The sequence below is a fragment of the Drosophila suzukii genome, chromosome Y, assembly GCF_043229965.1.
Source record: "Drosophila suzukii chromosome Y, CBGP_Dsuzu_IsoJpt1.0, whole genome shotgun sequence".
Taxonomy (NCBI): Eukaryota; Metazoa; Arthropoda; class Insecta; order Diptera; family Drosophilidae; genus Drosophila; species Drosophila suzukii.
In genome coordinates this window covers 2,275,863-2,301,064 of record NC_092085.1, presented here as the reverse complement: position 1 = coordinate 2,301,064, position 25,202 = coordinate 2,275,863, and the positions used below count along the sequence as shown (strand labels likewise).

Below are 25,202 nucleotides of genomic sequence, written 5' to 3'. Positions count from 1 at the left end.
CTCCGTTATGCTCGGCTAGCGACTAATATTTCGGCGGAAAAATATTCGTGGAGAAGCGACATGTGAATGCCCTAATATTTTAGGAGCATTATTGTGAATCGAAAAAAACAACTAATATTGTTTTATAAAAGTAAACTATTTGATTATAGTAAAATTTAGTAAATTGAATTTACTTATAATGTTATTTTTACTTATTATACATTCTTATTACAATATAATTTTATAGTTAAGTTATAGAAATTTAGTCCGTTAAAATTGATTTAAGTATTTAAAACATTTAAGGATTAACATTTAAAAAAAAATCGTATTGTATTTTTTACTCAAGAAGTAAAAACTATATAGTCGGATATATTTTACTTTAGAAAGGGTATAGGTGCAGTGGCACGCGCCAACAGCGAAGAGAAAACAAAAGAAATCTAGTAAAGGGGTGAGAAGACTTGGTGCATTCTGTTTGAGTGATTGAAAGGGAAGCATCCATTTTAATGGTGCGCAGCAGAGTTACTTTAATCGTTTAGGTAATATAATAAAGTCAGGTAAGTGCTACATTAAGTTTAAGATGTTGTGCATTGATCTTAGTTTAAAGTACGTAAATTTTGAAGGTATTCAATGGGTTCCGTTAGCCGAAAGTGGATGACGAAATGTTTTGTGCCAATAAAAATTCTGCAACAAGCTATAAAAGGTAAATATACAATTAAACAAATAAAACGCATTTTTTAAACATATGTTTTTTCAGGAGCGTTGGCCAAGGATTCAGAGGATCCGGACAAAGGTTTAAGAACGGCGATGTCTAACGTTAAAAATAAGCTTACGAAGCAAAAAAACAGAAACAATAATTGTACAATTTTTGAAAATCTAAATAGTACCATATAATTAAAATGAATTAAAATGAAATGAATTAAATTCTATATTTTTTTTAATTGAAAACTCAAGGAAAAATTCTGATTTTCACAAGTGATTCACTTGGGACGTGTCCCTTGCAAGTGATTTCACAAGTGAAAACTCAAGGAAAAATTCTGATTTTCCCAAGTGTTTCACTTGGGACGTGTCCCTTGCAAGTGATTTCACATGTGAAAACTCAAAGAAAAATTCTGACTTTCCCAAGTGATTCACTTGGGACGAGTCACCGGCACGTGACAGGCCATACGAAAAATGAGTATAAGGAACAAGTGAAATCCCGTAGGACTTCGAAAAATTTTCATTTGAATTTTCACTTGTGAAAATGCGGACATCCCATACAATTTTCTATATGGAGCGTCACTTGTTCTTCACTTGTGCACGAGGACATGTCCCAGGTGGTTCCCAAGGTGATTCACAAGTGAAACTTTTTTTTTGGAACTGAAGGGCATTGATAAGCCGCCACTGGAGTTGCAGTCACGATCCGAAAAAACCTTATGTTGACATTAAGTTATTGTTGCCAAATATTGCACTTGAGTGTTTCCAGGCGCCAACATTGTTTACTCGGGGTGGACGATGTTTCCGCGCGTATGCCGGATAATGATAAGGATAACGAAGATAGCGATGCCGGGGAGGGAGGAAGTTGAAGAGTGCTCCTCGCTGTACCAGCTATGCTCCGTGTGCTTCTGGATGGAGAAGTCACGAATCGAAACTCAAACAAAAGCCGGAGGAGACTTAGAAATGATGCAGCAGACTCTCTGTGGCACTGGGACATCAACATGTCGACACAGAAGGAAATCGATATGCACTTTGTGGAAGCTGGGATGTTGGGCGCGATGAAGCTGGGCCGCGGATGTGTTGTCTGTTAAGCGATTTTTAAATCGTTTGGCAACCGCGCTGCCAGCACTCACACTAATCGCATTAGCGAGCAGCAAAATAGTTTTAATACGAATAAATTACACATGATGTATCTATGTTTTAAGTTTTATTATAAATTTCAGCTTTTATTTTCTTTTCACTTTACTTCTCTGCACGAGCTTCTAATTCAAAGTAACGGGGATTCTGTTCGGCAGTATGGCAACTCCACAATAGCAAATAGGTAATTTTTATATTTTTCTTAAATCAATAAAATGTTAAATTCTACCAAACCACTGGCTCGATTTCGATGAATTATACATTAAAATAATAGGGAAATAAATACCAATTAGGGGGTGCATACATATCACAATGAAAATTTGAAACATAAAATATATATTTTTCAATACTTGGCGGCCAAAAGTATTCGATTGGCTCAATTAAGTGTTGTAGGTCGTAGCTTGGAACTTGGCCATATACCGATAAATACCTTTTCGTGGTAAATGTCTTGGCTGAATTTGCTTTCTCGCTGGTCTGGACAGTGTGACCGCGTGGCAAAAGCCATAATTGAAAATACTTGAATTTCTCGAAAACTGTGGGTTTGAATTGCCTGTAATTAACTCAGAAATTAGCTATAATGATGCCCCTTCGAATGCGATACCGTGCAAGTTGGCACAATCTCTGTGAGAGTTGTATGAATTAATTAAAATTTGCATATATATTTTGATGGTTGATGTCACGGGTGCATACGATTTCTCGCTGGCCTGGACAGTGTGACCGCGTGGCAAAAGCCATAATTGAAAATACTTGAATTTCTCGAAAACTGTGGATTTGAATTGCCTGTAATTTATTCAGAAATTAGCTAAAATGATGCCCCTTCTAATGCGATACCGTGCAAGTTGGCACAACCTCTGTGAAAGTTGTATAAAGTTATAGAAAGTTAGCGTCAAATGATTGTCATGGCTAAGCTGTTTACATTGAGGTTCATGTCTTAGTATCTAAAGGTTCAGTTTCTGGATTAAACGGTCTTTTATTAACCTTTTTAGCACCCCCAACTGTAAAGCAGTTTTCTCAAAATCTGTGGGTTTGATTTTGATAACATTTTCACAGAACACTCCTTAGATTATCCCCTATCTACCCATATACCGTGCATGTTGGCACAACTTCTAGGAGTGGAGCCGTGGTAATTTAATTTTTGCCCCCTTTCTTGTATGGGGAAAATCCGAGGTTGCGTCACTGTTAGGCTGTTTTCTCGAAAACTGTTGGTTTGATTTTAATGAAACTTTCAAAAAAGGAGCTTGAATTAACTCCCAATAGCTTGGCTTATCGTGCATATTGGCACAACCTCTGTGAGGGGAGCAGTTAAGAAAATTGTGGGGACACGATTTTTCAAATGCATTTTTGAAACATTAATAGACCTCGGATGTGTCTCAAACCTACCTAGATCGATAGATCTTTTCTTTCTTAACAATCTAGCATTTTAGATTTTTCGATTTGGTCCCCAAAAAGCGAGAAAATTTAAAAATAAAAAGGGCCCCCATGTTCCAAATTCCACCGTTCCACTTTCGTTGCTAACAGGCCGACGCTAATTTGACGGACATTGCTAACAGGCCGACGCTAATTTGAAGGACATAAATATTTATTTGTATTTACGCACTTACGTTTCCGTCACTTACGTTGCTGATAGCGATAACAGCGATAAGTCAGTTGAAAAATATCACGATATAAATATTTATTTTTATACGAAAAGTATCGATTTTGATACATTTCTCCCATCCCTAGCGTCGGCTTTTGAATATAATATAAACGACGCGCCGAAAGTAAATGTTATTTGTACCCCGTGCCCCGTGTATTTTTTTTCGCGTCTAGTAGTCCTTGTGCCCGTCGAACGGAAGTGTCAAACTCACCAGTGCTAGTCGCCCCAGTTGTGCAGTCAGTAGGAGCACAGGCTTCCACATTTCCACACAGGACAGACGTGTTTTCTGCTCTCGCTGCCCGGCAAACACAAACATTTATTGAATATTTTCTACACTTTTTGTTCGGTCGTGTTTTTTTTATTTTGCTAAAGTCACGTTGTGCCATAGGTATTGTTTTCGTTTCGGTTTTCGGGGAACAGTGCCGTTGTTCGTCGGGGGTCTAGTGACCTTGCGCGACCCGCACCATGGACCTGCGCAGCTGGCGTAAGGTCCTTATCCAGTGGGTAAGTAGTAGAGATCCTGGGATCTTCGCAGGTCTTCCCGATGCCATCCACTTACGCGATTTCCCGACACAGGTCATCGAGTGTCGCTTCACCGAACACAACTTCATCACGCTGGAGCAGTCGGACATCGATGCCTTCTTCTCGATCTACGTGCAAAAGGCCCAGGTGGCGCCGGTGGAGGAGGAGAACGCGCTGCCGACCCAGCCCGGGGAGCACCGCTCGCCTTTGCAGAACTTCCTCCGAGGTGAGTTCGGGTATTTTGCATTTCCAGCCCGAAATAATTTTGCATGTCATGTCTCCTGAAAAACAGGGTTGTCATCCTTCATCTATTTTACTACTATACTATACTATTTTTTCAATACTATACTATACTATAGGGGATACTATTTTTTCAAAGTCATGGTTGCCCAAATGTCATGAGTCTACATTCCAAGACACCTTTGATATAGGAACTTTCATATAGAAAAAACATAGGCACCTACCAGAGTCGATTGTTAAAGAACTGATTATATGAGAATTTCACTTTGTTGTAAACAGAACAAGTGGAAATAATGGTATTCAAGGACTAATGGTCATTGTATATTATTTCAGTACTGTCAGGGTCATATCTAGATAAGAAAAAAATGTTTTGGATATAGGAACATTCATGGGGAAAAGGAAGGACTTTGAATAGACCCTAACCGACTTGATATTTAACTTATAGAACTGATTATATGAGCAATTTTTTTTAATTTCAATAAAACTAGTTGAAATATAAGTATTGTTCAAGGGCAAATGTTTATTTTATTCCTATTTAGTCAAATATTGAATTGTGATTATAAATACAAGGGAATATAAATTCTTTTTAGATATGTACATATCAAATTCCCCTTTTTAATTTAGTTATTTTCTTATTTTGGGATTTTCAAAGGATTTTCTTTCTTCCATTTTACTTCACTTTATTGTCAATAAACTAGTTGAAATAGTAGGATTATTCAAGGATTAATGGCCATTTTATACAATTTTAGTGAAACCTTAGATTACTATAGGACATGCAAGGGTATGTACACTTCTCAAGTCCTCTTTTAAGCTAGTTCCCTTGGCGCCTCGAAAAGGTTTTGGGATTTTCCAAGGATTTTCCTCCCCTAACTTGTTGCTTAAAACTAGCCAAATAATGAGACCCATTTTTATTCCAACGCAGATCATTATCCAGAGTTCAGTGCCCACATAGATGGCCGTGGACAACTTGTGACCGCGGACTACGTGTACGTCTAAACACTGCTCCTGCATTACTCGTGCGTGAAGCAGCCCAGCGTGTTCATCCACAGCATCTGCAAGAAGCTGCCTGACCTAGTGCAGACTTGCATCGCAAACTTCTTCGGCCAGACATTGGAGCAACAGCTGACGCGCCAATTTCTCCGCCAGTCTATGAACAATGTGGCTGTGGTTTACCGCCAGGGCGTCCAGATCAGCCCCAGTCGTCCGAGCTGCAGCACCATGAGTCTCGAGCTAACCATTGACACCACACCGGGCACATCCTCGTCCACATCCGCATCGCCTCAGCCGCCGAGCTGATCATCGCGATCGCCAGCGCCTCCAAATGTCCGCCAACGAAATGCTAGCTGCGCACCCGGGAGCTGCACGGTGTTCGCGCCCAGCTGGAGGTGGTGTCCTACGAGAAGACCATGCTCGAGGAGCAGCAAACGAAGAAGGAGGACCTGATCATAGAAATGCTGGACAACACTGATGGGGCCAGAGGCTCGATGCTGTGCGAAGCAAGCCACACTTTTGCTTATCTCCAGCAAGATAGCGTTCTGCTTCTGCAGCTCTTCCCTCAGCTCGGCGTTCTCGTGCTCCTTCTCGCGCAGCTGCTTGTCGACCACAGAGCTGTCCAGATTCTCGGGCGTGGTGTTCGGGGACAGGGGACAGTTGAGCAAATCCGAGGACGCATTTAGAACCTCACGTCGGTTGTGTAACTCCTCGCGCGCTTCCTGTAGAAAACGATCCAGCTCCTGCTTGTCGCGCTTCAGGGAGCTGATTGTATACAATCAGCTGATTGTATACAATCAGGCTGGATTCCTCCAGGCGCTGTTCCAGCTCCCGGATTCTGTCCACGCACGCGAGTAGTTTGTTCCCGGACGTTTTAAGCTATTCAAGAAGAAAAACAAAAAAAATATAAATATATATTTATGGAATTTTGGGTAGGTATTATGTAGGTACTTTGAATTTAGATTTCCTAAACGGCGCCCTTTTTCGCCAATATTAATTTTAGAATTATGTACCTAGTAGCTTAACATGATTAATAACCATTAAATATGAATTCAAAAATATTAATTTAACAAATAAAATTCCCTCTCAATACCCAAAGTGTGTACAGTTCCGACCCAAAGGTGACTAGTTTTTCGCTGATATTCACACAAAATTCAGCGCTTCTAAATGTCCGCTCCGCTCACACCCAGAACCGAGCTGCTGGAGCAGCGCACCCGGGAGCTGCGCGGTGTTCGCGCCCAGCTGGAGGTGGTGTCCTACGAGAAGACCATGCTCGAAGGGCAGCAAGCGGACGAGGATCTGATTAAAACGCTAAACAAAGGTAAGAATGCCTCATAGATCTTGTGGCTTACATCCCTCTGATAGTAGTTAAATATGATAGTAACATATTTTATCGTTTTTTCCCATTACAGAGAACATGATGGCCAAGAGTCAACTGGCCAAGCTCAAGAACGCCGTCCAGAATGGTGAGAATGCAGACAACGTGCTAAATGAGTTCGATCATGTAGGTAGTAGACCACCAGATGGTCACAGGTACTTGGTGCCATAAACCAATAATAAAACTTTCCTCATTTCAGTTGAAGCGAAGCCTGATGAAGGAAAGCAGCCAAAAGGAGGCCATTATAGCCGAGACTAACGATAAGCTACAGGATTTGCGCGCCGAAAAATCCGAGCTTGTCGAGCAGGTATGCTACCTCTCTGATTTTATGGGGGCATTACACAAAAGAACTAAATCCGGCGAATTTTGTGTGAATATCAGCGAAAAACTAGTCACCTTTGGGTCGGAACTGTACACACTTTTGGTATTGAGAGGGAATTTTATTTGTTAAATTAATATTTTTGAATTCATATTTAATGGTTGTTAATTATTTAATTAAATTAAAGCTACTAGGTACATAATTCTAAAATTAATATTGGCGAAAAAGGGCGCTGTTTAGGAAATATAAATTCAAAGTACCTACATAATACCTACCCAAAATTCCATAAATATATATTTATATTTTTTTGTTTTTCTTCTTGAATAGCTGGAACAGCGCCTGGAGGAATCCAGCCTGAAGCGCGACAAGCAGGAGCTGGATCGTTGTCTACAGGAAGCGCGCGAGGAGTTACACAACCGACGTGAGGTTCTAAATGCGTCCTCGGATTTGCTCAACTGTTCCCTGTCCCCGAACACCACGCCCGAGAATCTGCACAGCTCTGTGGTCGACAAGCAGCTGCGCGAGAAGGAGCACGAGAACGCCGAGCTGAGGAAAGAGCTGCAGAAGCAGAACGCTATCTTGCTGGAGCTAAGCGAGAGTGTGGCTTGCTTCGTCGAGAAGCACAGCATCGAGCCTGACCCTCTGGCCCCATCAATGTTGTCCAGCATTTCTATGATCAGGTCCTCCTTCTCCGTTTGCTGCTCCTCGAGCATGGTCTTCTCGTAGGACACCACCTCCAGCTGGGCCCGAACACCGTGCAGCTCCCGGGTGCGCTGCTAGCATTTCGTTGGCGGACATTTGGAGGCGCTGGATGACGGATCTGTGGCGTGCTGCTCGGCGGCTGAGGCGATGCGGATGTGGACGAGGATGTGTCCGGTGTGGTGTCAATGGTCAGTTCGGGACTCATGGTGCTGCAGCTCGGACGACTGGGGCTGATCTGGACGCCCTGGCGGTAAATCACAGCCACATTGTTCATAGACTGGCGGAGAAATTGGCGCGTCAGCTGTTGCTCCAACGTCTGGCCGAAGAAGTTTGCGATGCAGGTCTGCACTAGCTCCGGCAGCTTCTTGCAGATGCTGTGGATAAACACGCTGGGCTGCTTCACGCATGAGTAATGCAGGAGCAGTGTGTAGACATACACGTAGTCCGCGGTCACAAGTTGGCCACGGCCATCTATGTGGGCACTGAACTCTGGATAATGATCTCGGAGGAAGTTCTGCAGGGGGGAGCGGTGCTCCCCAGGCTGGGCCGGCAGCGCGTTCTCCTCCTCTACCGGCGCCACCTGGGCCTTTTGCACGTAGATCGAGAAGAAGGCATCGATGTCCGACTGCTCCAGTGTGATGAAGTTGTGTTCGGTGAAGCGACACTCGATGACCTACTGGATAAGGACCTTACGCCAGCTGCGCAGGTCCATGGTGCGGGTCGCGCAAGGTCACTAGACCCCCAAGACGAACAACGGCACTGTTCCCCGAAAACCGAAACGAAAACAATACCGATGGCACAACGTGACTTTAGCAAAATAAAAAAAACACGACCGAACAAAAAGTGTAGAAAATATTCACTAAATGTTTGTTTGCCGGGCAGAGAGAGCAGCAAACAGGCCTGTCGTGTGTGGAAACTTGTGGTCCTACTGACTGCACAACTGGGGCGACTAGCACTGGTGAGTTTGACACTTCCGTTCGACGGGCACAAGGACTACTAGACGCGAAAAAAAACACGGGGCACGGGGAACAAATAACAATTACTTTCGGCGCGTCGTTTATTTTATATTCAAAAAACAGCAACAAACGGAAAACACAAGCGAGCGGCCACAGCAAGCAAACACAACAGACGCAAAACAACATTGAAAGTTGTAAAGAAGTCTCGTAGGCTGGGATATACTCAGTCCCGTCAGGGTCTCTTTACCGAAAATATTTGTAAAGATATGGGACAAAAAGGTCTAATACGAAAATCGGTTGGCTGGCGTGAGATGTAGAGTGCCAGCCACCGGGGTACGGAGTGAGAGAAACAGTTTATTCGGTGTCTGTAGCAGAGTGAAAAGCGTCAGCGGTAACGCGCATTTGGGCCTGGCTCATAGCATTCGCTACGAGAAGGCCGAGATAGAGGGGATCGATTATGGGGACAACTTTTCCCTAGGGCAGAATTTATGGCCTAAAATCTAGGCATTTGTCTGGAAATATTCATATTTATGCGTGGCCAGCTTGATTGGATTTTTTTCCCTACGAGTTGCATTAAAATCAGGCGAGAAATACATTTATTGGGGTATTTTTATTGATTCATTTGTAACTCGAGTTTCTACTTTATTTTGTTTTCCCAGTGTAGTCGGGCGCGAGTTGGCTCAATACAGCCGGCAGTGATAGAAGAAGAAGAATAAATTTTCCTTTTAAAAAAATATTTCCCGAAGTTCCTTTGGAAAGAGGGTGTGGCAGTGCGTAGTATTTTTAATGTCTGAGAAATATTTTTATTTAATTAATGAGCAACGGGTTTCCTAAAGTTGGGTCCACCCCTTTCTCTCGGTGTAGTCAGCTCGGAAATCAAATCAGAAATCAAAGTAGTCAAAGGGAAAAAGAACAACATGGCAACAACATGTGTTCAGATATGTAAGAAAATATTCTTTGTTTAAATTCTTGGTTCATGTTTTTTTTTTTCTCAGTGCTCGCAATTAACGGGTTAGGTTAGGTCATGCTTTATAAATTCTAGCCTACTCTGGGCGAAACCGCATCGAGGCCTTCGAGAAATTTCTCACACACACGCGTGACTCCGGGTGCTCCGCCGCTGGTCCTGGGCAGGCACACTCTCCTCGAGGTCGTCTAGGTAAACTCCTTCCTGGGTCACTTGGCATCAGCCCGAAGGCAAAAGACTCCTGTTGTCCACATAAATATGCTCTGCTCGCACTTCTGATCCCGTGCGCCGCCTTTGCAAGAGTCCCCTGCTTCTCGCACTTCTGGTCCGGTGCGCCGCGTTTTCCAAAAGTCCAAAAGTGAACTGCTCGCACTTCTGGTCCGGTGCGCCGCGTTTTCCAAAAGAGAGACCTGTTTCTGATCCCGTGCACCGCCTTTGCAAAAATTACTCCTCGCACTTCTGATCCCGTGCACCGCCTTTTCCAAAAGAGAGCTCCTGTTTCTGATCCCGTGCACCGCCTTTGCAAAAATGACTCCTAGCACTTCTGATCCCGTGCACCGCCTTTTCCAAAAGAGAGCTAGTCAAGCTTTGCCGCCGCGTTTTGTTCAAGTTTTCGGCTGCTCTGGGTTTTTTCCACTTGTCGAAGTTTCGGTACTCCTTTTCTCTCGCTCTTCCCTTGGCGCGTGCCAATTTTCGGGGGTTGTTTTCCTCCTCGATCGCATGTCCTCTCTCGCTTGCTCCTGTGCGGCGCTGCACTTATCGTGGTGAATATTTCGTTGCTCTCCTGGTGTGTGTGTGTGTGTGTGGCTACTGCTGATGTGAGAACGGAGGGGGAAAAGGTAAACAGAACCTATCGCTTAGGCTGAGCTAAAATAATTATTGTGTATCAATATAACTACAAATCTTATGATTATTGGCTAAGCTTATATATTAAATGCACTGTACAATGTTTTTTTTTACAAAGTTATTCGCGAGGGTTTTGTTTGCTGTTGGCGCTGGCGATGTTGTAGCTGCTAGCTGGCGTTGTTGTTGGCGCTGGCGGCCGATGCTGTTGGCGCTGGCGGCCGATGCTGTTGGCGCTGGCGATGTTGGTTGCGCTATTTGTGAGGGGTAAAACGACTCCTCACATTCCCCTCCTACTTCGGGGGGCGTTGAGAAATGTGGGTGGCCGTGGCTTGCGTGTTGTCATGCGCCACAGGTGTGACGGGTTGTCCGACGCCATGTCTGTAGGGGAGAACAAAAGGGTATTAGTGCTTTGTTTTAACGATTACTAACTGGGTTTTTACTTTACTTTGTACGGGCCCTCGTACTTGGGTGCTAGCTTAGCGGCAAAGTTATCCGCTGCCCTGGACAAATGATGCTGTTTTACGAAGACCAGCGATCCTATGGTCGGTCTCCACGCACGTCGCCTGAGATCGTAATGCTTCCGCTGCTCCAACGAAGCTCTCTGAGTGTTCTCCTGTACTACCTTGAAAATGTCCCGTAGGAATTCCGCTTTCGCTTCGGGTGAACGTGGCGCTTGGCTTGGTCCTGGAGTCACTTCATCATACAAGGCTCCTGGGAGTCGTGGCTCTCTGCCTTGGACGATGAACGCTGGACTGAATCCGGTTGATTCTGAGATGCTGCTATTAATTGCCAGATTCAGTTCGGGCAGAAGTTCGTCCCACGTCGTCTGCTTGTCCTCGATATACTGGGCGACCATCGTTTTAATGGTGCGATTGGCCCTATCTGTCGGGTTCTGCTGCGGAGTATAAGGTGCTGTATGTTGGATCTCCATTCCCGCCTGCTTGCAGAAGGCTTTGAATGAACGACTCGTAAACTGTGTCCCATTATCGCAGACAAATGTTCGGGGAATACCAAAGTGATTCAAAATCCTCTCCCGAAAGGATTTTTCGAGATGCGCCGAAGTAGCTTTTCTCAAGGGGACCAACTCAACCCATTTCGAAAAGGCGTCGAAGAATACGAGCAGCATCGTATTCCCACTCTTGGATCGCGGAAGGGGCCAATAAAATCGGCGCAGACAGTATCGAACGGCTCGTTAATCTGTCTGTTGAACATTTTTCCCGCCGGTTTGGTTTGGCTGACTTTGAACCGTTGGCAAGTGTCACACTTGCGGACATACCTGGCAATATCGCGGAAAAGACCTGGCCAGTAATATCTCTGGGCGATGCGGGTGGTTGTCTTCCTGATTCCGAGATGTCCTGCCGTCGGCTGGTCATGGCATTCCGACAGTACTCGCTGTCGGTGTTCCTTGGCTACGCACAGTTTCCAGGGCACGGAGTCTTCGTCGTCAGGTCGGGATCCGATATGCCGATAGAGCTGTTGGTTCTCGTACGCGTAGTCCGGGTAATCTTCAGGCCTGTCCTGAACAAGTTTCAGCATCCGCTGGTACCATGTGCATCCCGCCTTATCCTCCTGGATCATCTGAAGTACTTCCAAAGGCTGTCGAGAAAGTGCATCTGCAACAATGTTCTGGCTCCCGCGTCGATAGGTGACGTCAAACTGGTACTGCTGCAGTTCAAACGCCCAGCGCGCTATGCGGCCGGTGGGATTATCAATCGAGTTGAGCCACTTCAAGGCGAGGTGGTCCGTTATCACCTCAAATCGATAACCTTCCAAGTAGCATCTGAGTTTCCTGATGGCCCATATGATAGCCAGACACTCCTTTTCTGTGGCGGAGTAGTTCTCCTCGGCGGCGATGAGGCGTCTGCTGGCGAATGCGTTCTCGTTGACTCGTTCTTCTCCCTGGATTTTCTGCGTTAAAACTGCTCCTAGGCCGATGTCGCTGGCGTCTGTTTGCAACACGAACATCTCGTTGAAGTCGGAGCAGGCGAGAACCGGCGCCTCCGTGAGTTTTCTTTTGAGTTCCTCGAACGCATCTTGCTGCTCCTGCTCCCATTGCCATTTCTTTCCTTTCTTGAGTAGCAAAGACATGGGCTGCACTACGCTGGCAAAGTTGGGTACAAATCTCCTGTACCATGACGCAATCCCTAGACATCTCCTCAACTCCTTGCATGTGGTGGGCGGACTCAGTCGCCGTACTGCCGAAATCTTGTCGGGATCCGTGTGAATTCCCTCCTCACTGATGACGTGTCCCAAGTACACCAGGCTGCGCTTAAAGAAACTGCATTTCTTCGCGTTGAGACGAAGGTTCGCCTTTCGTAGCCGTCGAAATACTTCTTGTAGATGCTGCACATGCTCCTCCAGAGTGCGGCCGATGATGATGATGTCATCCAAATACGCAAACGCGTTGGGCTCCATGTCCGGTCCTATGACGCTGTCGAGCGCCCGCTGGAATGTGGCTGGTGCTGAGTGGAGGCCAAACGGCATCACTTTCCAGTGGTACAAGCCCCTCCCGGGGACTGTAAATGCTGTGCACTCGCGGCTGGACTCGGCTACAGGGATTTGCCAATATCCGCTCTTCAAATCGAGCGTCGATATGTACTTGGCATGGCGCAGACGGTCCCAGATGTGTGTTATCCTTGGCAGCGGGTATGCATCTGGAATAGAATGGGCATTTAGTTGTCGAAAATCTACACATAGTCGCATCTCTCCAGATTTCTTGCCCACGAGTACAATAGGGGCGCTGTGGGGGCTCCGAGAAGGGTCTATACAGTCGTTGCGTAGCAGTTCGTCGATCTGCTCATCGATAATCCTCTGCATCGCGGGATTCTTAGGAAAATACCTATCATGGGCTTATCATCTCGCATCGTGATCGTATGCTCAGCGATATTTGACACTCCCGTCATTCCTTCGAATTTGGCCAATTCCTACTGTAGGAATTTGTTTACCCAGGGTTCTAATTCTTGCTCGGCGTTTGCGGTGATTGCGGCTAGTGCTCCTCCAGTGTCAGGCGTGTATCCTGGTCTGACTGGGGAAGGCGCTCGCCCTTCCTCTACTGGTTCCGCTGAAACAGTAGCATGATTCCGTCGAAATGGATTATTTCGCACGGCGTTGTCGTCTCGAGACCCTAAAATACTGCTGGTCGGGGTGGTTTGCACCTCGTTATCTGGATCGTTGTTTGCTGGAGTGAACGCATTTGTCAAGAGAGGAGGCATAGCTAAGTCGTTAGTGGGGCTGCTTATTAGGAGAGGGTACAGCTGCAGCGAAGCGCGGCCGCATTGGAGAGTGGCAGACATGCCCATGCCCAATAGTACGTCTTCCATGAACGAAGGGAAAACTACCAGAGACTTGGTTATCTCCTTGCGTGAGCCTTCCGCCAGGCTGACATGAGTGTGTACCGACCGTACGTTATGTGGCGTCCCTACACGTTGAACAACTCGTTCGCTCACGAAGCTTCTGCTAGCTCCGGTGTCTATGACCCTCGATTTGCACCTGCGCGATAATTCTGCTCGACTGAACCTGTAAGATTTCTCCTAATTCCGGGGAAGACTCCTCTCGTTTCCCGGCTGGGTACGACGGCAACACTCGAGAGTGCGTACTCCTCTGTGACCACAATCCCAACAAAAGAGGACTATGGGATTGCGACATGTAGCTAAACGGTGACCCTCCTGGGCACAATTCCTGCAAGCAAGACTGAAGTTCGGCACCATTGACCTGTTCCCCACTCGAGGAACTGATTGTAAAACTGTGGCTGGGGTGGGTGGTCGTCTGGCCGGTCGTGTGAAATTCTGTTGACCTATTGGTGATGCTCCTGCATACGCTGGAATCTCGTACTCGTTCCTTCTAGGCGCTGGTTGTGGTTCGGCCAACATTCTGGCATGGCTTCCTGTGCTCCGATCGCGGGTGACCTCGTAGTTTACCGCTAAAGTGGTAAGTTGCTCCAAAGTGGTGAAGTCGTGCCTCCTTGCGTACATCTGGTACTCCGGTTGGAGATTTTCATAGATCCGGTCCAACTCCTGCTCTGCATTATACCCCGCTCTGTGCATCATGAGTCTGATGTTGACTAGGTATTGTTTGAAAGCCTCTCCCCGTCGCTGATCTCTGGTGCGGATCTCATCCTCGAGTCGCTGAAAGTACCTGGGTGGCAGAAAGAAGTCAAGAAACGCCTTCTTGAAGTTCGTCCAAGATTTTCCTAGCAGCTGGCTTGTCCGAAACCAGTGCTCAGCTGTATCCGTCAAAAGACCAGGGATGGCCTGCGGCATCTTCTCCACGTCAACTGGGAAAAATATCCCGCTTGACCGGATGGATCTCCGTGTCTCCGACTACATCGGCGGCACCTCGGCCTTCCAGTGCTGGCACCTGAAGCTGTGTTGGACCCGGTGGGTGTGGGTTCGGAGTCGGTAACGCTGCTTCCTATCCGTTAGGGCGGCTGTAATTTCCGCTTCGCAATCCTGTAGCCGCTCGGCTATCTCCAGCACGTGGTCGTCCCGATTATTAAAAGCAGACAGCCGGCTCCTCATTTCCTCAACTGTTCCGGTTGCTTCCAAGAAAAACTCCTTCAGAATCGCCTCCAATTCCCGCTTCCGGAGATACGAAATCCAACGCGCCCCCATATTGCTGTGAAATAATAGTTAACTGGCAAACGACAGGAAAAGTTTCGATAGGACGAGAGAAATTCTTGGACGAGGGTCAAACGATGTTCGAACTGGTTAAAATCTTCATTGAAAATTTTATTTTATTTGTCACCAAGAATTCACTGAATTCCCACGTGCAACGATGGTGACCACAATCCGATGTCAAACGACGATTTAATTCCTAAATTTTCTCGACGGTGATTAAATTTTGTTCGACGACGATGTAGTTTTAAATTTTTCCACGACGATGTTTTTGAGAGCTGCCGATGCACGTGTTGACTCGGCGATGGTTATATGAGAAGCCCCCAACGATGTGATCCCGTTGCCTGTACTTGATCGACTCCTGCTCGTGTGAGAGGGACGACGATGAGAGTGAAAACGAAAAAAACAAAATGGCTGCGCTGTAGGGAGTATACGTTAGCTTTTCCCTACCTCGTTCTTTCGAAACTCTCGTGACCTGAGTTGGCTAGCCTAGAGGGCTCTCGCTCTCTTTCTCTTTCCGATTATCTGCCTGTATGTGTTTCGTCCTCACTTGATTTGCTGGCCACGTGAGCTTGGAACAAAGAATCTCTGATTTTAGGTTATGTACTTTGCTCTGCTTAGAAATACATGTATGTGTGTCTGCGTGCGTTAGAAATTTCTCGCTGTGTGTGGGTATACTTTTGTATAAGTTCTCCCGAATGCCATGTGCTCTGCTTAAATTCTAAGTTTTTTTTTCTGAGGTTATGTTCGATGCGTTGGTATATTTTTGAATATATATATATTTTCCTGTTTCCTGCCCTAGAAATTTTTGTGACCCTCGATATATGACTCTCCTTACGTTCCGACTTAAAAATTTCGCTTCTAAGTGACTGAACCGAAAATTTTCAAACTTTGTACACAGATGGGTATTTAGGCCATATTTAGGTCGTCTAAAATTTTCGTAAACCCCATGTCCCTGTTCGGGCTCCATTCTGTAAAGAAGTCTCGTAGGCTGCTATATACTCAGTCCCGCCAGGGTCTCTTTTTCGAAAATATTTGTAAAGATATGGGACAAAAAGGTCTAAGACGAAAATCGGTTGGCTGGCGTGAGATGTAGAGTGCCAGCCACCGGGGTACGGAGTGAGAGAAACAGTTTATTCGGTGTCTGTAGCAGAGTGAAAAGCGTCAGCGGTAACGCGCATTTGGGCCTGGCTCATAGCATTCGCTACGAGAAGGCCGAGATAGAGGGGATCGATTATGGGGACAACTTTTCCCTAGGGCAGAATTTATGGCCTAAAATCTAGGCATTTGTCTGGAAATATTCATATTTATGCGTGGCCAGCTTGATTGGATTTTTTTCCCTACGAGTTGCATTAAAATCAGGCGAGAAATACATTTATTGGGGTATTTTTATTGATTCATTTGTAACTCGAGTTTCTACTTTATTTTGTTTTCCCAGTGTAGTCGGGCGCGAGTTGGCTCAATACAGCCGGCAGTGATAAAAGAAGAAGAATAAATTTTCCTTTTAAAAAAATATTTCCCGAAGTTCCTTTGGAAAGAGGGTGTGGCAGTGCGTAGTATTTTTAATATCTGAGAAATATTTTTATTTAATTAATGAGCAACGGGTTTCCTAAAGTTGGGTCCACCCCTTTCTCTCGGTGTAGTCAGCTCGGAAATCAAATCAGAAATCAAAGTAGTCAAAGGGAAAAAGAACAACATGGCAACAACATGTGTTCAGATATGTAAGAAAATATTCTTTATTTAAATTCTTGGTTCATGTTTTTTTTTCTCAGTGCTCGCAATTAACGGGTTAGGTTAGGTCATGGTTTATAAATTCTAGCCTACTCTGGGCGAAACCGCATCGAGGCCTTCGAGAAATTTCTCATTGCACGGGACTCTCGCTGGCCAAAACGCGGTTCACTCCACTCACTCACCCGTCTCGCTCTCACGCACACACACACGCGTGACTCCGGGTGCTCCGCCGCTGGTCCTGGGCCGGCACACTCTCCTCGAAGTCGTCTAGGTAAACGCCTTCCTGGGTCACTTGGCATCAGCCCGAAGGCAAAAGACTCCTGTTGTCCACATAAATTTGCTCTGATCGCACTTCTGATCCCGTGCGCCGCCTTTGCAAGAGTCCCCTGCTTCTCGCACTTCTGGTCCGGTGCGCCGCGTTTTCCAAAAGTCACCTGCTCGCACTTCTGGTCCGGTGCGCTGCGTTTTCCAAAAGTGAACTGCTCGCACTTCTGGTCCGGTGCGCCGCGTTTTCCAAAAGAGAGACCTGTTTCTGATCCCGTGCACCGACTTTGCAAAAATGACTCCTCGCACTTCTGATCCCGTGCACCTCCTTTTCCAAAAGAGAGCTCCTGTTTCTGATCACGTGCACCGCCTTTGCAAAAATGACTCCTCGCACTTCTGATCCCGTGCACCGCCTTTTCCAAAAGAGAGCTAGTTAAGCTTTGCCGCCGCGTTTTGTTCAAGTTTTCGGCTGCTCTGGGTTTTTTCCACTTGTCAAAGTTTCGGTACTCCTTTTCTCGCTCTTCCCTTGGCGCGTGCCAATTTTCGGGGGTTGTTTTCCTCCTCGATCGCATGTCCTCTCTCGCTTGCTCCTGTGCGGCGCTGCACTTATCGTGGTGAATATTTCGTTGCTCTCCTGGTGTGTGTGTGTGTGTGTGGCTACTGCCGATGTGAGAACGGAGGGGGAAAAGGTAAACAGAACCTATCGCTTAGGCTGAGCTAAAATAATTATTGTGTATCAATATAACTACAAATCTTATGATTATTGGCTAAGCTTATATATTAAATGCACTATACAATGTTTTTTTTTACAAAGTTATTCGCGAGGGTTTTGTTTGCTGTTGGCGCTGGCGATGTTGTAGCTGCTAGCTGGCGTTGTTGTTGGCGCTGGCGGCCGATGCTGTTGGCGCTGGCGATGTTGTAGCTGCTAGCTGGCGATGTTGTTGGCGCTGGCGGCCGATGCTGTTGGCGCTGGCGATGTTGGTGGCGCTATTTGTGAGGGGTCAAACGACTCCTCACATTCCCCTCCTACTTCGGGGGGCGTTGAGAAATGTGGGTGGCCGTGGCTTGCGTGTTGTCATGCGCCACAGGTGTGACGGGTTGTCCGACGCCATGTCTGTAGGGGAGAACAAAAGGGTATTAGTGCTTTGTTTTAACGATTACTAACTGGGTTTTTACTTTACTTTGTACGGGCCCTCGTACTTGGGTGCTAGCTTAGCGGCAAAGTTATCCGCTGCCCTGGACAAATGATGCTGTTTTACGAAGACCAGCGATCCTATGGTCGGTCTCCACGCACGTCGCCTGAGATCGTAATGCTTCCGCTGCTCCAACGAAGCTCTCTGAGTGTTCTCCTGTACTACCTTGAAAATGTCCCGTAGCAATTCCGCTTTCGCTTCGGGTTAACGTGGCGCTTGGCTTGGTCCTGGAGTCACTTCATCATACAAGGCTCCTGGGAGTCGTGGCTCTCTGCCTTGGACTGAATCCGGTTGATTCTGAGATGCTGCTATTAATTGCCAGATTCAGTTCGGGCAGAAGTTCGTCCCACGTCGTCTGCTTGTCCTCGATATACTGGGCGACCATCGTTTTAATGGTGCGATTGGCCCTATCTGTCGGGTTCTGCTGCGGAGTATAAGGTGCTGTATGTTGGATCTCCATTCCCGCCTGCTTGCAGAAGGCTTTGAATGAACGACTCGTAAACTGTGTCCCATTATCGCAGACAAATGTTCGGGAAATACCAAAGTGATTCAAAATCCTCTCCCAAAAGGATTTTTCGAGATGCGCCGAAGTAGCTTTTCTCAAGGGGACCAACTCAACCCATTTCGCAAAGGCGTCGAAGAATACGAGCAGCATCGTATTCCCACTCTTGGATCGCGGAAGGGGCCAATAAAATCGGCGCAGACAGTATCGAACGGCTCGTTAATCTGTCTGGTGAACATTTTACCCGCCGGTTTGGTTTGGCTGACTTTGAACCGTTGGCAAGTGTCACACTTGCGGACATACCTGGCAATATCGCGGAAAAGACCTGGCCAGTAATATCTCTGGGCGATGCGGGTGGTTGTCTTCCTGGTTCCGAGATGTCCTGCCGTCGGCTGGTCATGGCATTCCGACAGTACTCGCTGTCGGTGTTCCTTGGCTACGCACAGTTTCCAGGGCACGGAGTCTTCGTCGTCAGGTCGGGATCCGATATGCCGATAGAGCTGTTGGTTCTCGTACGCGTAGTCCGGGTAATCTTCAGGCCTGTCCTGAACAAGTTTCAGCATCCGCTGGTACCATGTGCATCCCGGCTTATCCTCCTGGATCATCTGAAGTACTTCCAAAGGCTGTCGAGAAAGTGCATCTGCAACAATGTTCTGGCTCCCGCGTCGATAGGTGACGTCAAACTGGTACTGCTGCAGTTCAAACGCCCAGCGCGCTATGCGGCCGGTGGGATTATCAATCGAGTTGAGCCACTTCAAGGCGAGGTGGTCCGTTATCACCTCAAATCGATAACCTTCCAAGTAGCATCTGAGTTTCCTGATGGCCCATATGATAGCCAGACACTCCTTTTCTGTGGCGGAGTAGTTCTCCTCGGCGGCGATGAGGCGTCTGCTGGCGAATGCGTTCTCGTTGACTCGTTCTTCTCCCTGGATTTTCTGCGTTAAAACTGCTCCTAGGCCGATGTCGCTGGCGTCTGTTTGCAACACGAACTTCTCGTTGAAGTCGGAGCAGGCGAGAACCGGCGCCTCCGTGAGTTTTCTTTTGAGTTCCTCGAACGCATCTTGCTGCTCCTGCTACCATTGCCATTTCTTTCCTTTCTTGAGTAGCAAAGACATGGGCTGCACTACGCTGGCAAAGTTGGGTACAAATCTCCTCAACTCCTTGCATGTGGTGGGCGGACTCAGTCGCCGTACTGCCGAAATCTTGTCGGGATCCGTGTGAATTCCCTCCTCACTGATGACGTGTCCCAAGTACACCAGGCTGCGCTTAAAGAAACTGCATTTCTTCGCGTTGAGACGAAGGTTCGCCTTTCGTAGCCGTCGAAATACTTCTTGTAGATGCTGCACATGCTCCTCCAGAGTGCGGCCGATGATGATGATGTCATCCAAATACGCGAACGCGTTGGGCTCCATGTCCGGTCCTATGACGCTGTCGAGCGCCCGCTGGAATGTGGCTGGTGCTGAGTGGAGGCCAAACGGCATCATTTTCCAGTGGTACAAGCCCCTCCTGGGGACTGTAAATGCTGTGCACTCGCGGCTGGACTCGGCTACAGGGATTTGCCAATATCCGCTCTTCAAATCGAGCGTCGATATGTACTTGGCATGGCGCAGACGCTCCCAGATGTGTGTTATCCTTGGCAGCGGGTATGCATCTGGAATAGAATGGGCATTTAGTTGTCGAAAATCTACACATAGTCGCATCTCTCCAGATTTCTTGCCCACGAGTACAATAGGGGCGCTGTGGGGGCTCCGAGAAGGCTCTATACAGTCGTTGCGTAGCAGTTCGTCGATCTGCTCATCGATAATCCTCTGCATCGCGGGATTCTTAGGAAAATACCTCTGTTTGATGGGCTTATCATCTCGCATCGTGATCGTATGCTCAGCGATATTTGACACTCCCGTCAATCCTTCGAATTTGGCCAATTCCTCCTGTAGGAATTTGTTTACCCAGGGTTCTAATTCTTCTTGCTCGGCGTTTGCGGTGATTGCGGCTAGTGCTCCTCCAGTGTCAGGCGTGTATCCTGGTCTGACTGGGGAAGGCGCTCGCCCTTCCTCTACTGGTTCCGCTGAAACAGTAGCATGATTCCGTCGAAATAAATTATTTCGCACGTGTGTGTGTACCGACCGTACGTTATGTGGCGTCCCTACACGTTGAACAACTCGTTCGCTCACGAAGCTTCTGCTAGCTCCGGTGTCTATGGTAGCGTTAAACTCCTGACCCTCGATTTGCACCTGCGCGATATTTCTGCTCGACTGAACCTGTAAGATTTCTCCTAATTCCGGGGAAGACTCCTCTCGTTTCCCGGCTGGGTACGACGGCAACACTCGAGAGTGCGTACTCCTCTGCGACCACAATCCCAACAAAAGAGGACTATGGGATTGCGACATGTAGCTAAACGGTGACCCTCCTGGGCACAATTCCTGCAAGCAAGACTGAAGTTCGGCACCATTGACCTGTTCCCCACTCGAGGAACTGATTGTAAAACTGTGGCTGGGGTGGGTGGTCGTCTGGCCGGTCGTGTGAAATTCTGTTGACCTATTGGTGATGCTCCTGCATACGCTGGGATCTCGTACTCGTTCATCCTCGAGTCGCTGAAAGTACCTGGGTGGCAGAAAGAAGTCAAGAAACGCCTTCTTAAAGTTCGTCCAAGATTTTCCTAGCAGCTGGCTTGTCCGAAACCAGTGCTCAGCTGTATCCGTCAAAAGACCAGGGATGGCCTGCGGCATCTTCTCCACGTCAACTTCGTGTGCGGTGGCTCGTTCCTCGAGGTGTTGGATGAAGGTTATGGGGTCCGTGGTCCCGTCAAAAGTGATTCCCCAATTCTTCAGCTTTTCCGCTAGCGTGGCTGCGGACATCTCTGATTTCCTGGGAAAAATTTCCCGCTTGACCGGATGGATCTCCGTGTCTCCGACTACATCGGCGGCACCTCGGCCTTCCAGTGCTGGCACCTGAAGCTGTGTTGGACCCGGTGGGTGTGGGTACGGAGTCGGTGAACGCTGCTTCCTATCCGTTAGGGCGGCTGTAATTTCCGCTTCGCAATCCTGTAGCCGCTCGGCTATCTCCAGCACGTGGTCGTCCCGATTATTAAAAGCAGACAGCCGGCTCCTCATTTCCTCAACTGTTCCGGTTGCTTCCAAGGAAAACTCCTTCAGAATCGCCTCCAATTCCCGCTTCCGGAGATACGAAATCCAACGCGCCCCCATATTGCTGTGAAATAATAGTTAACTGGCAAACGACAGGAAAAGTTTCGATAGGACGAGAGAAATTCTTGGACGAGGGTCAAACGATGTTCGAACTGGTTAAAATCTTCATTGAAAATTTTATTTTATTTGTCATCAAGAATTCACTAAATTCCCACGTGCAACGATGGTGACCACAATCCGATGTCAAACGACGATTTAATTCCTAAATTTTCTCGACGGTGATTAAATTTTGTTCGACGACGATGTAGTTTTAAATTTTTCCACGACGATGTTTTTGAGAGCTGCCGATGCACGTGTTGACTCGGCGATGGTTATATGAGAAGCCCCCAACGATGTGATCCCGTTGCCTGTACTTGATCGACTCCTGCTCGTGTGAGAGGGACGACGATGAGAGTGAAAACGAAAAAAACAAAATGGCTGCGCTGAGTTGGCTAGCCTAGAGGGCTCTCGTTCTCTCTCTCTTTCCGATTATCTGCCTGTATGTGTTTCGTCCTCACTTGATTTGCTGGCCACGTGAGCTTGGAACAAAGAATATCTGATTTTAGGTTATGTACTTTGCTCTGCTTAGAAATACATGTATGTGTGTCTGCGTGCGTTATAAATTTCTCGCTGTGTGTGGGTATACTTTTGTATAAGTTCTCCCGAATGCCATGTGCTCTGCTTAAATTCTAAGTTTTTTTTTCTGAGGTTATGTTCGATGCGTTGGTATATTTTTGAATATATATATATTTTCCTGTTTCCTGCCCTAGAAATTTTTGTGTCCCTCGATATATGACTCTCCTTACGTTCCGACTTAAAAATTTCGCTTCTAAGTGACTGAACCGAAAATTTTCAAACTCTGTACACAGATGGGTATTTAGGCCATATTTAGGTCGTCTAAAATTTTCGTAAACCCCATGTCCCTGTTCGGGCTCCATTCTGTAAAGAAGTCTCGTAGGCTGGGATATACTCAGTCCCGCCAGGGTCTCTTTTCCGAAAATATTTGTAAAGATATGGGACAAAAAGGTCTAAGACGAAAATCGGTTGGCTGGCGTGAGATGTAGAGTGCCAGCCACCGGGGTACGGAGTGAGAGAAACAGTTTATTCGGTGTCTGTAGCAGAGTGAAAAGCGTCAGCGGTAACGCGCATTTGGGCCTGGCTCATAGCATTCGCTACGAGAAGGACGAGAGAGAGGGGATCGATTATGGGGACAACTTTTCCCTAGGGCAGAATTTATGGCCTAAAATCTAGGCATTTGTCTGGAAATATTCATATTTATGCGTGGCCAGCTTGATTGTATTTTTTTTCCCTACGAGTTGCATTAAAATCAGGCGAGAAATACTTTTATTGGGGTATTTTTATTGATTCATTTGTAACTCGAGTTTCTACTTTATTTTGTTTTCCCAGTGTAGTCGGGCGCGAGTTGGCTCAATACAGCCGGCAGTGATAAAAGAAGAAGAATAAATTTTCCTTTTAAAAAAATATTTCCCGAAGTTCCTTTGGAAAGAGGGTGTGGCAGTGCGTAGTATTTTTAATGTCTGAGAAATATTTTTATTTAATTAATGAGCAACGGGTTTCCTAAAGTTGGGTCCACCCCTTTCTCTCGGTGTAGTCAGCTCGGAAATCAAATCAGAAATCAAAGTAGTCAAAGGGAAAAAGAACAACATGGCAACAACATGTGTTCAGATATGTAAGAAAATATTCTTTATTTAAATTCTTGGTTCATGTTTTTTTTTCTCAGTGCTCGCAACTAACGGGTTAGGTTAGGTCATGGTTTATAAATTCTAGCCTACTCTGGGCGAAACCGCATCGAGGCCTTCGAGAAATTTCTCATTGCACGGGACTCTCGCTGGCCAAAACGCGGTTCACTCCACTCACTCACCCGTCTCGCTCTCACGCACACACACACGCGTGACTACGGGTGCTCCGCCGCTGGTCCTGGGCCGGCACACTCTCCTCGAGGTCGTCTAGGTAAACGCCTTCCTGGGTCACTTGGCATCAGCCCGAAGGCAAAAGACTCCTGTTGTCCACATAAATTTGCTCTGATCGCACTTCTGATCCCGTGCGCCGCCTTTGCAAGAGTCCCCTGCTTCTCGCACTTCTGGTCCGGTGCGCCGCGTTTTCCAAAAGTCACCTGCTCGCACTTCTGGTCCGGTGCGCTGCGTTTTCCAAAAGTGAACTGCTCGCACTTCTGGTCCGGTGCGCCGCGTTTTCCAAAAGAGAGACCTGTTTCTGATCCCGTGCACCGACTTTGCAAAAATGACTCCTCGCACTTCTGATCCTGTGCACCTCCTTTTCCAAAAGAGAGCTCCTGTTTCTGATCACGTGCACCGCCTTTGCAAAAATGACTCCTCGCACTTCTGATCCCGTGCACCGCCTTTTCCAAAAGAGAGCTAGTTAAGCTTTGCCGCCGCGTTTTGTTCAAGTTTTCGGCTGCTCTGGGTTTTTTCCACTTGTCGAAGTTTCGGTACTCCTTTTATCTCGCTCTTCGCTTGGCGCGTGCCAATTTTCGGGGGTTGTTTTCCTCCTCGATCGCATGTCCTCTCTCGCTTGCTCCTGTGCGGCGCTGCACTTATCGTGGTGAATATTTCGTTGCTCTCCTGGTGTGTGTGTGTGTGTGTGGCTACTGCTGATGTGAGAACGGAGGGGGAAAAGGTAAACAGATCCTATCGCTTAGGCTGAGCTAAAATAATTATTGTGTATCAATATAACTACAAATCTTATGATTATTGGCTAAGCTTATATATTAAATGCACTGTACAATGTTTTTTTTTACAAAGTTATTCGCGAGGGTTTTGTTTGCTGTTGGCGCTGGCGATGTTGTAGCTGCTAGCTGGCGTTGTTGTTGGCGCTGGCGGCCGATGCTGTTGGCGCTGGCGATGTTGTAGCTGCTAGCTGGCGATGTTGTTGGCGCTGGCGGCCGATGCTGTTGGCGCTGGCGATGTTGGTGGCGCTATTTGTGAGGGGTCAAACGACTCCTCACAAAGTCCAAGGATACCCCCAAGGATGCCCCAAGGATACTACGGAAGGAGTCCAAGGATACCTCCAAGGATGACCAAAGGATACTACGAAAGGATCCCAAGGATACCCCCAAGGATTCCCAAAGGATACTACGAAAGGAGTCCAAGGATACGTCCAAAGATTCCCAAAAGGTACTACGAAAGGAGTCCAAGGATACCTCCAAGGATGACCAAAGGATACTACGAAAGGATCCCAAGGATACCTCCAAGGATGCCCAAAGGATACTACGAAAGGAGTCCAAGGATACGTCCAAGGATGCCCAAAGGATACTACGAAAGGAGTCCAAGGATACCTCCAAGGATGCCCAAAGGGTACTACGAAAGGATTCCGAGGA

At 47.0% G+C, this 25,202-nt stretch overlaps 2 protein-coding genes, 1 long non-coding RNA gene and 1 pseudogene across 4 annotated transcripts; 2 read left to right on the top strand and 2 right to left on the bottom strand.

Moving 5' to 3' along the window:
• The first annotated feature begins 326 nt into the window (after positions 1–326).
• LOC139353661 (uncharacterized) lies at positions 327–900 on the top strand. Of its 2 annotated transcripts, XR_011604878.1 has the most exons (3): positions 327–533; positions 600–679; positions 734–900. It is a non-coding gene; the product is annotated as an uncharacterized lncRNA (long non-coding RNA). The 2 variants fall into 2 exon arrangements; XR_011604877.1 differs by lacking the exon at positions 327–533 and having other exon boundaries at positions 544–679.
• Positions 901–3,851: 2,951 nt separating this feature from the next.
• Positions 3,852–8,439, top strand: LOC139353625 (ELKS/Rab6-interacting/CAST family member 1-like; annotated as a pseudogene).
• Positions 8,440–13,892: 5,453 nt separating this feature from the next.
• Positions 13,893–14,621, bottom strand: LOC139353624 (activity-regulated cytoskeleton associated protein 2-like). The gene is made up of 2 exons (XM_070997970.1): positions 14,179–14,621; positions 13,893–13,962 (listed from the first exon to the last, which is right to left on the bottom strand). The coding sequence occupies exons 1-2, from the start codon at positions 14,619–14,621 to the stop codon at positions 13,893–13,895; spliced, it is 513 nt and encodes a 170-aa protein (XP_070854071.1).
• Positions 14,622–16,728: 2,107 nt separating this feature from the next.
• On the bottom strand, positions 16,729–24,507 carry LOC139353574 (uncharacterized). Its single transcript, XM_070997929.1, has 2 exons — positions 18,152–24,507; positions 16,729–18,084 (listed from the first exon to the last, which is right to left on the bottom strand). The coding sequence occupies exon 1, from the start codon at positions 21,866–21,868 to the stop codon at positions 19,739–19,741; it is 2,130 nt and encodes a 709-aa protein (XP_070854030.1). The 5' UTR covers positions 21,869–24,507; the 3' UTR covers positions 16,729–18,084; positions 18,152–19,738.
• Positions 24,508–25,202: the final 695 nt, after the last annotated feature.